Here is a 15,232-nt window from a genome sequence, read left to right as displayed (position 1 = left end):
GATAAATAAGACAATTACTTTCCATTATACTAAATACAAACCTAGTTCATCATCCATTAAAGAAAGCACAAAGACTAACAGGATTTGCACTGGGCATAAGATGAGCACAGTTGTGACATCAACCTGTAAAAACAGCCCAGGCCAAATGAGGGATCACAATCAAAATGATGAATTAGTGGAATTCTCAAGGTTTATGCCTAAATTTAAGGTTGAAACAGTTTTGTTCTTGACAAGTGCAAGGTTTTTTGGACTGTGGAGCAACTGCGTTATCAAAAGGACAAGCAGAGTAAAATATATTCCATATATTTGGACAGTTCAAAAGGCCTTATATCATACAAACTTTGGAAAACAATAAAAATATAATGCAAAAGGATTCATCACGACTTAGCACTGTGCAAGAGCAGTAGGAGTCTCTGTGAAGTTACTGCCTCCCTACTAATTGTCACTTATGGGAGCAGTCATAGAATCATTTAAGGTGGAAAAGGCCACTAAGATCATCTAGTCCAACCATAAATCATCACCACTATGCCCATGACCATGTCCCTCAGTGCCATATCAACTCAGTTCCGAAAAACTTCCAATCAAATGTTCCCACAAGTTTTCTTGACCAGCAAACCTCTTATATCTGCCTCTGTCCTCCTCGATTCCTGCTGGCTGGCTAAGCAGCTGGCAGACCGATTGTGCAGAAAAAACAGCCTAATGAGCATATGTCTAAAAAATGATTCATCAAAAAGCAGATTAGTTGCAGCACAGTTCCTGTTAAGAGACTGGTTTATGCTCTCCCTCATCCTTGCTCTAGGTTAGAACATTTCCTCAACAGTGTATGGCCAATAGTTACGCTATGGAAGGGTCAAAGTAAAGAAAGCATGAAGAGTGTGGTTGTGACATATATAAAGGGATCTGGTATGTGAATATTGTAAATTGAATGCTCTGTAAGCCTTACCTTTACAGAATCTCATAATTTCCTTCTGAGTTCATTTTATATTTCTCTTTAATTTTAAAGATATCTTCAGGATATTTGACAAGGTTTCTACCCATTGAGGAAGTACTATGCCACATTAGCAAGACAGGTATTAAATACTAAGAGATTTGTTGCGTTTATCTGCAAAGTCTGCAAGGAAGCAGAGAAACTAGATTTCCAGAAAATACTTTCCATCTTGTTTAATAGCAGGGAGTGTTTGTCTTAGTCTCTGCAGCATCACAAACTTCTTTGAACTACCATTTCAACATGACTCTTGTGACTAGTGAGGACGATAGTGTACATGACTAAGGCTGTCACTCCTAAAATGCCATGATTTGGCATTATAATTAATAATTAATTGCTGCCATTAGAACGTATAGGGTATTCACCTCCAACAGATTAATCTTTCTGCTATCCACCAAAAGTGAGCAGGCTGTTCTCACAGTCCCTACTGCCTCATTTCCACTACCAGATAAATGCCTTCGTGCAATTAGCATGTTTGTGTCTTTGCTGTTTGATTTGTCATTTACCTTAGGGCTGCATAGTGAAGAATGAGTTGACTCTTGGTTTTGGGAGATTTTGCTGTAATTCTCTAGAGCCACTTGGTTTTTTTTAAGATTTATTTTTAACAGAAATTCAACACTGTTTTATATAACTGGGAAAAACAAAAAGTACTTCACAGAGAGAATGGAAGAAAAAAACTTTACCATGGGGTAAATATAATAGAACTAGCAAAGAAATACAGACATTTGCAATGTTTTTAAATGTTTTTTAATGAGAGGAATTGCTTCCTTGATACTGAGATGCGTGCCTTTAGGGAGCATCAGTAATGATCCCAATCTTTCTCTGTTTCCCAGTTTGTCAGTTAAACAATAGAAAAGCACTGGGAAGTATAAGTCTTGTTGAAACAGCAATCTCATATGATAGCAGTAAAAGCTAATGCCTTTAAAGTACTATAAGTCTTAAAATCCCAGGAGTACACATCTTCCATCGACGGAGCTGGAAAGTATAAAATTTCAGCCAAATGCAGATGAGATATATGTTCTGTATTAATGCATTTCATCTTTAGGATGTGTTGAAAGGCCTGAAGAGCTTCCTCTCAATATCCTCAGCTTCTGGCGTTTTCATGTGCTCTTCTCTGAAATTACGGGATGGGAACATATAGATCAGGGAGAATATGCTTAACAAGTCTTTATTTTTAGTAATATTTATTTTTTTTATGTGTAATTAAGGTAAAACATAGCAAAGCTCAGGCCATATTTTATATTAAAAAAAATTATTGGCATATAAAGGGTAACTGAGTGAAATCAGGCAGATTAAGATACATAGGTTGTTAGAGTGATTACATCTTTTTCTAAATATTAACACTAGTTTGTACAAAAATAGTGGTTTTTACCATTGTAGATAAACAATTGGAGCCGAAAGGAGTGCCTCTTGCAGATGTTGTTAATACTTATTAATATTTAGATCTTCAATCTATTTCATAATGCCTGTTATTTGTTAAAGAAGCCAGACTAATTCTCTGGGTCCAGTCTCCATGCAAATATCTTGACTATGAGCATTTTTTTTTAGCTCCTTCTTAAATATGAATGACCATCCATAACGATGGATGACATTCATATGTTATTATATGAATGTAAAATAATGGTTGTTAAGACAACAATGAGATGACCTAACCAAAATCTAGAAAAGAAAATTGGAAAAGAGATTAGTTCATATTAGGAGTGGAAAATAATAAGAAAGAAATTAGCACTTGAAAAGATGGACTTTACCCAGTATACTATCCATATTAATATGGTGATTAAATCAGAGGACTAATGGCTAGCTTCTAGGGGCAGAATATGCTGAGCCATATTTTTTCTCATGAATTGCTGCTGATCTATTATTTTTGCTTTGATTACAACTTTGTAAGAGCACAAAATCTTTGAGTATTCATTTACAATCATCTTTGTATGGGGTAATAACAGAATATTTGTCCCATGGGTAAATTTTTAGCCAATTAACCAGGTGCTATATGGATATTCATGTGTTTAATCATATTATGCTGATTGACAGTTGAAAGTGTTGCTGACAATGCTAATATACATGTGTTACACCTAACTTATAGGAACAATACAGGCCCATCAATTACATTTTCCTCAGAAATCACAGCTGTTGAATAATCATTAAAAACTAGTTTAACTGTCTTCTTTTATTGGTAGCAGGGGCTGAATAAATTACTGCTGCACTTTAACACAAACCGCAATCATAACTGCAATTGAAATGCTATGTAAGATCTGCCAACGTGAATTGTTTATCAGATTTATCATTTAATAAGACACACAGAAAAGTGTAGTGTAGTCATAGTTTTACCTTAAAGGGACTACAAAGATTTAACTGATGCCAGGTTTTAAACTGTCTTGTTGAGAATGTAATTTTGGGTAAGTTTAAAAATATATTGATGTAAGTTTAACATCATTAGTTTTATGTGCCTTAACGTAATAATGAGTACAATAAAAATTAAGTGAAAGAATGCTAACATGGATTTTGTAGCTTAATGCTAAGCATTCTAGATTAAATATTTACATTAGCCCCACTGTCTAAATACAGTGAGAATAGATATTTAGTCTACTATTAATAAAAGTAAATAACTTTCTTCTTTTGCACACTCTTTTCTTTTGATGTTAGGCTCTTACAAGAGGAAAACTGAAGGTTTTAGGATGGTTGTTGATAAAATAAACAAACTATCCTGATGTTTATTACAGTATGCTTTATATTTTTTTTATTAATTCTGAACTGTGTACCTTGTTACTGCCAGGTCAGAAATACATAGAACTCCAGGAGAAAGATCCTTGTATCCTGACAGATATCTAAGACAGATTAATCACTCAGTCCCTCTCTGGGACTCTTATTTCTCTCCAATAACTCTAAAATAAGAGAAGGGTGAATAGCTTCAACTTACAAGTCTCACTTTAGACTTCTAAATTTGTGTGAGATGAAACCTTTTAAAAGATAGCTCATTTGAAGTGTTTTAAATTTGCGAATTCAGTGAAGATGCATCATGTGGATTGGTCTTGAGCCCAGTACACTGACTGCTCCTCTGCCTATTTTCTACTTCCATTGAATAGGTAATCTGGAGGGTGTATTCCTGTCATATCTTATCCTAATGCAAGTACTTGCAACACATAGCACAGCACAGGAGCCTGTTTTCTCAAGATCTGGCCACCACTTAACAGTGGTTTTGAATGAGAGCATTAAGACTCAGCCCTGCAGAATGCACATTCATTATTTATATCCTCTAAGATTGTTGAGACAAGGTATACAGAGGCCAAGCAAATTTCTGCTATTCAATGTATACTTTTCAGTCTATCTTCCATATTTCATGTAAATTCTACATTTGTTTTCCTTGAAAACGCCTGGGTTTTGCTTCCTCAGTATTGGAAGCCAAAAAACACCAATGTTTAACAACAGTTGTCTATAAAATGAAAAATATCTTTAGGCAGGAGTGGATTAATATTAAAAAGTACCTTGTCTGTTACTAAAGTCTCTCATAAAACGTTTTCCGGTATAATAAAGACAGCACTACTTTGTTCTTTATCTGATTCAGGAGGGCAACGCTAACAACCGGTTCGCAGGTCCCTAGGGCTCCATCTTGTGGCTAATTCAATGAGTGTTATCCCTTGAGAGAGAGTCCTACCTCGAGCTACAGTCAAAATAGCACTGATTATTTTACACACCATAGTCGTTTGTGAGTGCTTGTTTTATTTTCTCTCACACACAAAAAAATTATATTTAATACTATTTTTCAGATCAGAATTTAAATAAATATTCTACTTGTGTTTCTCCATTTAGAAATATACATTCTGCCAGGATGATGTGTGATGCACTTCGCAGTTATACAATTAAGTCATCTAATTTCTTATCATTTGAAGCATTTTAGAAAATTACATTATGGAGATGTGGTTCACATTATGCCAGAGGTAACTGCAGCTGAACAAAACTCCCATGCTGCCATGGGCATTTGCCTTATTAATAAGATGGTTGCGTTCCTTTTTTTTCTGGTCAAAATCAAACATAAACAGTTCTGAAATCCAGTACTACCCAGTTCATTTTCAGTTTTGCAAGCATCATGATTTTTCTATACATTTCAAAGGGATATTTCTTTTCCTTAGCGAGTTTATACCATCCTGTATGGGGATCAACAGTTTCCCATTACCATGAAAAATTCTAAGAAATTGCCTTTTATTGGATTGGCAAAAAAAAATTTAAAAAAAAAGTTTGGATCTGGAATGTATACACTTTACTCATTTTAGGCATTTGTTTTATACTAGTTGCACTCAGACTATATATTTTTTTACACCACTATGTGTTTATTGCAAAAACAAATTTTGATTCTGCATGCCGTCCTATCAATTTTCTGTTAATGAAACTTGTCAGCTGAATGTGTTTTTGGCTTTCTAAAAACTGTTAAATGAATTTAAGAGCAAGCTGCCAGAGTGATAATGCTGAAACCAGAAGTAGTGTTATCGTCTACTAACATCAATATGCAAATAACTTCTGTATCTCACTAATTTACAAGAGCTTATAACATCTAACAATCTATATAGAAAATGAGAATTCAGAAGACAACCAGTCTAACTGTCCTAGAAGTAAGACAGAGCTCCCTCTCTCACTCATTAGCTGTAAGGAACCTACAGAAACAGACTTCCTGGCAGATCAGGTTCACGATTCACGTTATGCAATGACATGGTTCTCACACTTATGCATGTGGATTTGTAATCCTCTGGGATTATGTGGTTGTTAAATCCTGTTTGACTTCTCTAGATGTTTTTTTCACTATAATCACAGAAGTAATGAATCTTCAGAGAAAGTTTCCTAAAACTGACCTTGAGAGAGAATTTACTAAGCTTTTTAAGGTCGTTTGTTTGACATCCCCATCTCAGTCCATGACCTCTTTAGTCAGAAATCAATCAGGTATGGAAGCTATGAACTGAAATGAGAAATCGGCTTTAAGCTGGCTCCATTTTACACAAAGCGTTTTTGGAACATTCTGTAACTATGCAACAATTTTTGAGTGATAAATATGCTGTTTTTGTTTACCATATTAACACTTTGTTCATGCATTGAAAAGGTCACGTAGAACTGTAATTTGCTGAAATGTTTTGGTATTAAAGTTCTGTTTATCATTTTCTTAAGGTACACTGAAACTGATGGGCTTTATTTCACATCACTAATATCTAGTTCTGTTCTAATCCAAATAAATTTTGACTTGTGCTTTTAAAAAGAGTTAAAAATTTTTCTGTCCTAACAGCAAAATTTGCTCTTGGGGATTTTAAGAAATGCCTTTGTCACGCAGAGTTGCTGCCTCTTGCCCTTTACAAACTGACAGTTCTTTATGTGTTCTTATGACGGCTCCTCTATCCCACACATGTTGAAATATGGCATAACATGATTCTGGGAGCTGAAGCTGACTGTTTTCTAGGACTTAAGACACAAAGTCTTAGGGAACTAACTTTTCAAATAGAAGAGGTTAATGCATAAATTTCATGCATAAATTGTGCCCAACTGTTCCTTGCTAGAATCACTCATTTTCTCAATGTGGATAAATCAATGAAATATATAAGCCTTTTCCATCTTAATTCTGTTCTTTTCTGCCTTTTCAAATCCCTTTATGTCTGATTTATGCTATGTACAGAATGTACTGTCGAAACTAAGTGTCATTCCATCTTTATCTCTTCTCTTCTTATGATGGCTTGTCACCCTGTGTTGCTCATTATTCATGCTTTTCTAACTGAAGGGTGTGGATTGGAATAAGAAGGAATAATTGAAGAAAGCTTCATAGACAGTACAGTGCCTATGTACTGCATGATTCGCATGAGAAATGATAAAGTGCTATTTGAATTGTGCATGCTAGTACCATAAAATATTTTGGATAATGAGCCAGTCAATTTAGAGCACTGCCTGGCTACTTCTATTATTTTTGCAGCTAGGCAAAATAATACTGTATACTAAAGCAAAAACAGCAAGCATTTCTTCTTTGTATTGCCAATCAAAGGAATACACATGCAGCCTGGAGCAATTTTCAATAATAACAGAATAAGCAACAATAAATAAAATCTGACAATATTGGGAGTTAGCTACTAATATGTAATATTTTCTGTTTGGGGCCTGCAGAAAGTATGAAGCTGTATGTGAAAGCTGAAGTATGATGTGTTCATCTTTGGGAAGAGGCCCATTTTCCAGTTTAGTGCATATTTTCCTAAGACAGGAACCTTAATTAATGGCCAGTTTTCCTTACTTGCTGGAAGATGTCAGATCAACGTGCTTTTCTACAATCACTACCTTCCTTCCTGAAAAACACTGGACTTAGAAACCCCAAAGTTTAATTATTAAAAAAAAAAAAAAAAAAAAAAAGAAAGAAAGAAATTATATTAGAAGAATGACCAAAATTGACTTTTAGCTCCATTCACACCTCTACATTTCTGCAAAGTAACTAGCTGCAGGAAGTTCACTCCTCAGCCAGGTGCTTAAAATATCCTACCAGTTTCTCCTGACAAAATCCTCTGAATTAGTTAAAATAATAATAATAATAATAACAGCAAATATATGAAAAAGATTGAGGAAAAAAAAGAAAAATACATTAAGCTTCAAATAATATTCATTAAAATTTCAATTATTTATCATTTCTGTGGGGGGAGGTTAAGGTAAAGGAGGAAAAAAAGTCTTAGCCTGTAAAAAATGAATCAAGGGCAAGCAGTAAGCATTACAAACAAATTCCCTTGAGGTTCTTCTGTAAATCAATGGACCCTTAACCTGTGGTAAGGCTCAAAGCAGTAGCATCCTACCTCAATTAGCAATTACCTCACTACTTTCTTTCCATTTAAGATATAACAGTTCCTATGCTAAGTGCAAGACAGAGAGCATTTTGATGTCTGAAAACCAGTGCAAGTGTAGCTGCCAGTTTTCCGATTCTCCCTGCTTTACAGACAACCTTTTATGCCTCAGTTACTGCAAATATCTTGCTTGATGCCTGTTCAGCAGGGTGGCTTTTTTAATAACTAAGATAAATTTTATTATTCTCTTATTCTCTTAAACACATGAAGTGAAATGTTGACTCCAATGGAGTGAATGGAAATTTTGCCACTAACATCAACACAGCCAAGATTTCACTCATGAACTATTAAAACAGTTGAGACTACTATTTTTTTTTTCCAGTTCAATTAACGACTTTGTATAGGAATAACAGGGAAAAAAAAAAGAAAAACAAAAAAGCAGGATTAAAAATGTCTTCATGAATAGCCAGCAAAGAATGGCTCTGATGTTCAGCTATGTGAATCCTAGGATCTTCAAATTCTTTTGAAATGACAAAAGAAACATCTCCGTCCTCTTTACTCCCTCTCTCCCCCTAACCCCACAACCCCCGCAAAAAAAAAAAAAAAAAAAAAAAAAAAAAAAAAGAAGAAGAAGAAGAAATTAATGTCCTTCATAAATGAAGAGCCAGTTCTGCTCACATTTACTTAACACTAAATCTAAAAAAAAATATCTATAGAAATCTATGGATAAGTTCTGAGATTGTTCCCAGTTAAACATGCAGTATGTGGCTCATTAATCAAATAATCAATAAAGTTGGTTCTATTAAAGAAAATGTCACTGTAATGATACTATTTCATTATTTTTGCAATTGAATTAAGATAGAAAAATGATAAAAAATGCTTCAACTCAGATAATACATCCGATAAATACAGTATCTTTATCTTTACAAACTTTAATTACTGTTCTAGGTTCTGTTTCAGGATGAAGTTTTCTACCAATCTGTTAAAATACCAAAGAGTGACTCTAGCAAAGCTTACATTCATGTTACATGCATATCTGGAAAGAGGAAATTAAATGCACTATAGAAAGCACATTCTGCAAAGAACAAGCAGTCAGGTCAGCATGCGTGGTGCACTGGAAGTTTTGTTCTCTTTGACAAATCCTAACATGATAACAAAAGCCTGCCATTTTCTTCCCGATCAGAACAATGAAGTATCTGATTCTGGGCTGAGTTTGCCTGTGGTAAGAAGGAGCAAACAATACTGGAAATGACAACTGTGTTATCACATTTGGAGTAGATAAAGCTGGCTGATGGTAGCACATGAGGTGGTGTATGTCATTGCAATTTTATCACTGAATGAAAAAAAAACATTTCTCATAGCAGTCAGAGCCTGAAAGACACTTCAGTCAAGGGAAAATAATTGATTTACCTTTCTTCTCCTCTTGCTTCTTCACCGCGGCTGAAATGGAAACAAAAATAGTATTTTTTTCACAGCTGAATTTAATAACATGTAGTATAAGTAAAAATAACTCAAACTTTCTAATATCTCAAAAATTACATATATTATGCAATATAGAAATAGATTTCTTTGGCAGAAGAAGAAACTGATAATCAGAAATCTGATCTGTTTCCCCAGACTCCCATCTCTATGATTAATGAGAGCAAGATCATCTTACCAAGATTCTCACATTTTAGTAACAAAGTCAGCTCTCAGACACTAATAACAGCAGATAAGAGGAGTAGAGTGAATAAATAATGAGACGAAGTATATTTCAGACTAGGAAAGGATGAATTAGAAAGCAGAGACTAAAGGAATGCTACTGTGAACCATTTGTCTCTTTAAAAAAAAAAAAAAAAGACAATAGAACAACAACATATAAAGACATGTTTGGTTTCTAATCTTCTGCCTAAGATAGGAAATTGTAAGATCTGGGAAGGAACACAGACCAAAAGGAAACTGTTGTATATTCCTCAGGTTAAGAAACTGGGAATCAGTTCCCCAGAACAAACTGCTGAGTGACTGCTATCCAATTTCTAGACACAAAAAAATGCCCCAAAAGCTCAACTTGGCATTCCAATAGAGAATCACATTTATCCACAGGGAGTACAGTGAAAGTGTATCAAGATTTTATTCAAAGGACTGAAACATCTGAAATAGGAGTTACCTACATTTGCAGATTATTGCTCCAAACCTGGTGGAAGTTAGCGAAACTCATCCCTAAGTCCATCTGAATTCCCAACCTTTATTTATAGAACCTCTGAAAATTTAGTTAAGAATGCCATTTATTTTGAAACTTATCAACTAGATAAATGTAGTGAACCCTGCCTTAGGCTAGCATTTGCCGGCTACAGAACACAGAGGAATTCAAATCTGGAGCTCTTAGACTCCTGAAAATTGTACCCAGTAGTAGCCTATCAATACAAATGGATCTGTTGTGGTGCTGAAACTGGAAAGGAAATTAGCAGAAGCATTGCTCTGCCCTTCCTTTGGAGAATGGGCCCAAGGAATCAAGGGTCATGAGGTCAGAAGAGAGAGCAGGCACACTCTCAAAGGTTTGCATTTTGAGTTTCAGAGCTGATCTCTTCCTTTTCAGTGTTCTTAAACTAAAAAGCTACTATTTTTCTACTTTTTTTTTTTTGTTTGTTTCAAACTGGCAGTGTATTTGGCTAAAATAGAGAAAAAAGGAAAAGCCTGAACCTGAAATTACTGAAATGCTATTTATAAATGGCTTGAGGCAAAAGTGAAGTAGATTTTAAAGATTTTTCATGCTATTGGTCTCTTATTCTACTTTGAGAATAAAACATGTTTACTATCTCAGGAATGTGTCCAGGAGTGGAAAAAAAGTTTAATGTCTAGAATCAGTAAAGAACAGGAACAAAAATTCCAGGATTGGTCTTCTTTGCAATTGCTTTTCTTTCATGGGTGACATGCGTATCAAAGCCATGAAGTGCACATTTAGTCTATCTGTCACTTCAGAGGATTTAGTATTTTTTCCCCAGAAACTGCTATAGAAGCCTCAATGGCTCTCAGAAAGCACTCTGTACTAATTAATTTTTGATCTACACAGACCAAAAATTTAGTATGCCATTAAATCATGTAGTGGCATCTGTTTGAATTTTCACCTTGGCCATGATTTTTCTGCTGGCATTCACTGTAAATACTCAACAAATCTTAAGACTAACTACTGTTGCCAGTAGCATTGCTCTGATCAAATCCTATTATTCAAACTTATAACGACTAGGAAAAATTGAAAAAGAGCACAAATAGCACCATTCACATGGCTCTTTTGGAAGATGAGCAGTGTGTTAGTAACTGAAATACAGGAAAAAAAAAGGATGGATAGATCAGTGGAAGTATTTGGTCTAAAAATGATAAAAACTTGTTTATCTGCTGAGAACAAATGTAATATATCATAGTGAAGGACATGAAATAAAGTAGAATGATGAACTGAGAGAAGAGAAGATGATACTCAGATATCAGAGATGGTCTTAAGTGTATTCTTTTTTAATGTTGATTGTTTAGATTAAGAACAAATTCTTATGCTGTTTCTACGCTATACTGATGATAGTTATTATCTATTTCTTGAATTAGGAATTTGTACCTACAGATCATGATAAAATAAGATGCTATTAACAATCATAAATGACACTGACTGGAGCCAGTCACTGTTTTTTCTTTCCCAAGCCTATTGAAATCCAATCATACATTTCCAGTGCTTATCAATATTACACAAAGAAAAATGCTTATGAGTAAACAAGGAAACACCCCTCGTTATGAATCCAGAATAACAGCTAGTACATAAACCAAAAATCCTCACAGATTCAGAACGGGTATACTGTATTTACTTTGGATCAGAAATTTAAATGTGAATCACCAGCAGTCCTTTAATTACACAGATATGGATGGTTCAGAGGGACTTATTCCTGAGCTTAACAGAAATACTTTTTTAAAATATTGAAAATGTCTTGTAAGCATAATTTCCTATTCAACAATAGTCTGATCCTTGGAACTTGATAGCCCAGCAGTAGCCAGGAAGTAATCTTTAGTTTGAATACTGTCAAATAAATTATTCTTCCATGACTTCTACTTTTCTTTTAGAAGAGATTGATTTTCATCCTGAGGCATGAAATTTAACTTCCTTTCTAAATTTACATAACTAATTATTAAAAGTTGAGCTATGAAAACTGCTTTGTCATGTAAATAACTAGTTCCTCTGTGATGTTTTTGAAGAGCCCTTGACATAGATTCATGATTTACAGTCCTCCAATAGTGATCATACTAATTAATCTCACAGGTAACTTGAGTCTTCCTATTTCTTATCTGATGCAAAAGAGAATTATTTCTCTCCGTTTCTCTTCTGTTTCTCTTTCCTATCTTGCTCTGGTGCCACATTATCATGTAAGAGTTTTACATACAGCACTCCAGGACAAGATGCACCTTTGATTTATGCTTTATGACTTTATGTCCTAATGCATCTGCATATGGAAGAAAGTTAATTCAATTTTCTGCATAAAAACTTAGGGACCTTTTTAGAATTTATTAAGGTTATTCAGAGACATATTCTTCCCAATCTATCTTCCCATATTTCCCTCCCAATCTATATTGCATTATGGTTAGTGACACTACATTTTTTTTCCCATTGTGCTGTCCATTCACCCAGTAAATTCAATGTGCCACAACTCCTGCTGATCCTGAACTCTTTAGGATATCTTATGTCATCAAAACATTTCATTACATTACTCTTTCCATCTTCTCTTTTTAATTAAGGAATATAACACATCTAGGCAAGGAATTATTTTATGAATGGGCTTTAATATGGAAATGAATCAATAACTTCCTGTTTCCTAATCAAATACTGATTTTTTTTCAATAAGCAGCAGCTATTCTGCAGTGCTTCCTATTCTGGGACTTTTTATAGCCCTATTTAAACCATCCCATAAAAGCTGTGTTTTATTAAGGTGTATGAAACACTCACTTCTAAGACACAATTTATCTTTTTAGAAACCATGCAGCCTGACTCTGTCACTTAATTTTCCAGACATGTTTTTGTTCTGACTTTAATCATGATCTCACCTTTTTCCTGGCTGATTCTTCAGTCTCTGAATAACTCCTGATAGAGTTGAAATATGTTTAGCCTGACACACCTTCAGACAGTAACTTCTTTAGCTGAAGTTGTCAGAAGTTTTGACTAAGTTCTTACATTTATTTTGATAATAGACATAAGACCTACAGTAAGACAAAAATAAAGCACAGACTCATCCCACGTGTCAGGTACTTTATGATAACTGCTCATTGCATGCTGTTATGCTGAAGTGAAAACCGCCTCATGCAGGCAGCTACAGCAAAGCAGCTGGCAGCCACTAGTTGATACTGCCTTTGCCCATCTCACCATAAATTGTCCATCTGTTCATAGCTTGAGAAGAAGGTGCAGTTCTAAAATATTTATGAACCATATAAAGTAATATTTCTCTCTCAGATATTCCTAACACATATTTTCTCTCTCTTTGCCTGTCTTTCTCAGTTCAGAATTGCTCTTACCAATGTCAAGAGAAATTTTAATAACATTAAGAACCAGTATAGTGAGCATCCGAGAAAGGACAATTTAGCCTTTCAATTGTCTAGAGCATCTGTGTTTAGAATTATTTTTACTGAGTAGCAGAAAACACCTTTCCTGCCCTTTCCCTCTTCTGGTTCAGGTTTTAATGAACAGGCTTGGTGAAATGACTTCTCATTTAATTATCACCACCGATTTTGTTATTAATGGGCAAGGAATATGTTGTGGTTGAAATCCCCTGCAAAACCAGATATTTGTTTTGTCCTAATTTGCAAGAACTAGCTGTCAGACCTACTAAGAAAAATGTCATTCACTAGATAACATCCAAAGAAGTTAGTAGTACTTTTTTCTTCTTTACTAGCAATGCCTTAATGAGAATATATAAGCCCATTTTCTAGAATGAAAGCAGCACAAGTATGTGAGTTCTGTTTTAGCACAGACTCTTTTGCACTCCAAATTATTCTTATTCCAGGGAGCAGGAATATGGATATAAAATGAACAGAAATCATGAGCATCTTTGGATTTAGATCACTTGGATCACCTCAACAGCCCATGAAGTCATTGGGTAGAAGCACTAAGAGAGCAAGTGCATTACTGAGATCCTTGGACTGTATATGGAGTCTGATCCTTCTTCTCACTGACAGTTAATGAACAGGAAATACCAACTACCTACAGGAATCTTTCTTCTTCCATGCCTATGTGGGTCCCTGACACTTAATGCCTATTAGGTTCAAGCATGCTTCCGAAGATAGGTAAAAATCTTTTTTTAATAACATAGCAAAAGAGCAAGGAGCAGAGGAGAGCTAACCAGATGTCTTGCCTTTCTGCAGCTTGAGAAGGCACAAATCTCTTACTACCTCTCTCATCTTTCAGAGGGAGTGCCCAAAGTTCTAACTAGGTTTTTCACCTAACCAGTGCAGAAAAGAGAGCAATATTCTTGGGACCAAAGGTGAGCAATAAAGCAGAAGGATACTGAATCTGTAGTTTGTTGAGAAGCATATAATTCTGGGCAGGAAGAATCCTCATTATTGGTTTCAAATATTGTGTGAAATGAATGTTAGGCAAAATTGTCTTTTACTGCACAAGAATGTATGAATAAAAAGTTACATATATGCATTCAGAGAACTTGTATTATGAAGAAATGGAAATTCTAGCATGTGCCTACCTCCAGGAAAGAGCCTAAATATCAGTTGGCATACTTTCACTTATGAACATGTTTTGACTACTGAATGTATACCTCTACATATATATGCACATGCTACTTCATTTTGGTTTGATTAAAAAAAAAAAAAATTGCCTCAAAACAAACAAGCAAACAAAAAAAGAGTATAAAATGATAAGGACAAAGTTACACTTTATTTATTAAAAAAACTGCCCCATTTTCATTTTATATGAACTGTTTTTTTAATTAAAATTTTAGCTCTTTTTTTTTTATTTTTTATTTTTTAATGGCTTACATTAGTAATGTGCACTTTTTATTGCTGTTCTTCTTCTTTTCTATACCTATTGAAGATTTTTTTTTTTGGAGAAGTACTGCTTTACAATAGGAATTTACTACCTTGCAGTGCACCTCAGTCTTGGCATTTATAAATCCGTCATTATCTTGATGTCTGAGTTTTAAAGCTCTGATGCCTTCTTGAAGTATTTCTAATCAGCACTGCTCAGAAATGAGATTCTGCAATGTTCGGACCACATAGGCAGGCTCATATAGCAAATTTTATACACCTAATATATATATATATATATAATATATATATACATAATTAATATTTAAGCTCTATTATTCAGTAATTTCTATTGTAATTTTACCTCCAACTTTTGCAAATTCAACATTCATTTTTCAAAAGTGTGTTTGTCTTAACAAAGTGGGGGGTAGACTGTGGTCACTTCAGTTAATGCAGTTTATACTGGATTAGACAGATC

At 34.5% G+C, this 15,232-nt stretch overlaps 1 protein-coding gene across 1 annotated transcript in view; it reads right to left on the bottom strand.

The window, feature by feature from the left end:
* The window catches only part of TRDN (triadin), a 203,019-nt gene that overhangs the window by 32,620 nt on the left and 155,167 nt on the right, over window positions 1-15,232 (bottom strand). The window contains exon 28 of the mRNA XM_090135836.1: window positions 9,184-9,213. Within this exon, the coding sequence (XP_089991962.1) occupies window positions 9,184-9,213 (30 nt within the window). The remainder of the gene's footprint in view (window positions 1-9,183; window positions 9,214-15,232) is intronic.

The sequence above is a fragment of the Phasianus colchicus genome, chromosome 2, assembly GCF_987193195.1.
Source record: "Phasianus colchicus chromosome 2, bPhaCol1.hap1.1, whole genome shotgun sequence".
NCBI lineage: Eukaryota > Metazoa > Chordata > Aves > Galliformes > Phasianidae > Phasianus > Phasianus colchicus.
The sequence above is the reverse complement of the archived record's forward strand: the minus strand, read 5'-3'. Positions and strand labels throughout refer to the sequence as shown.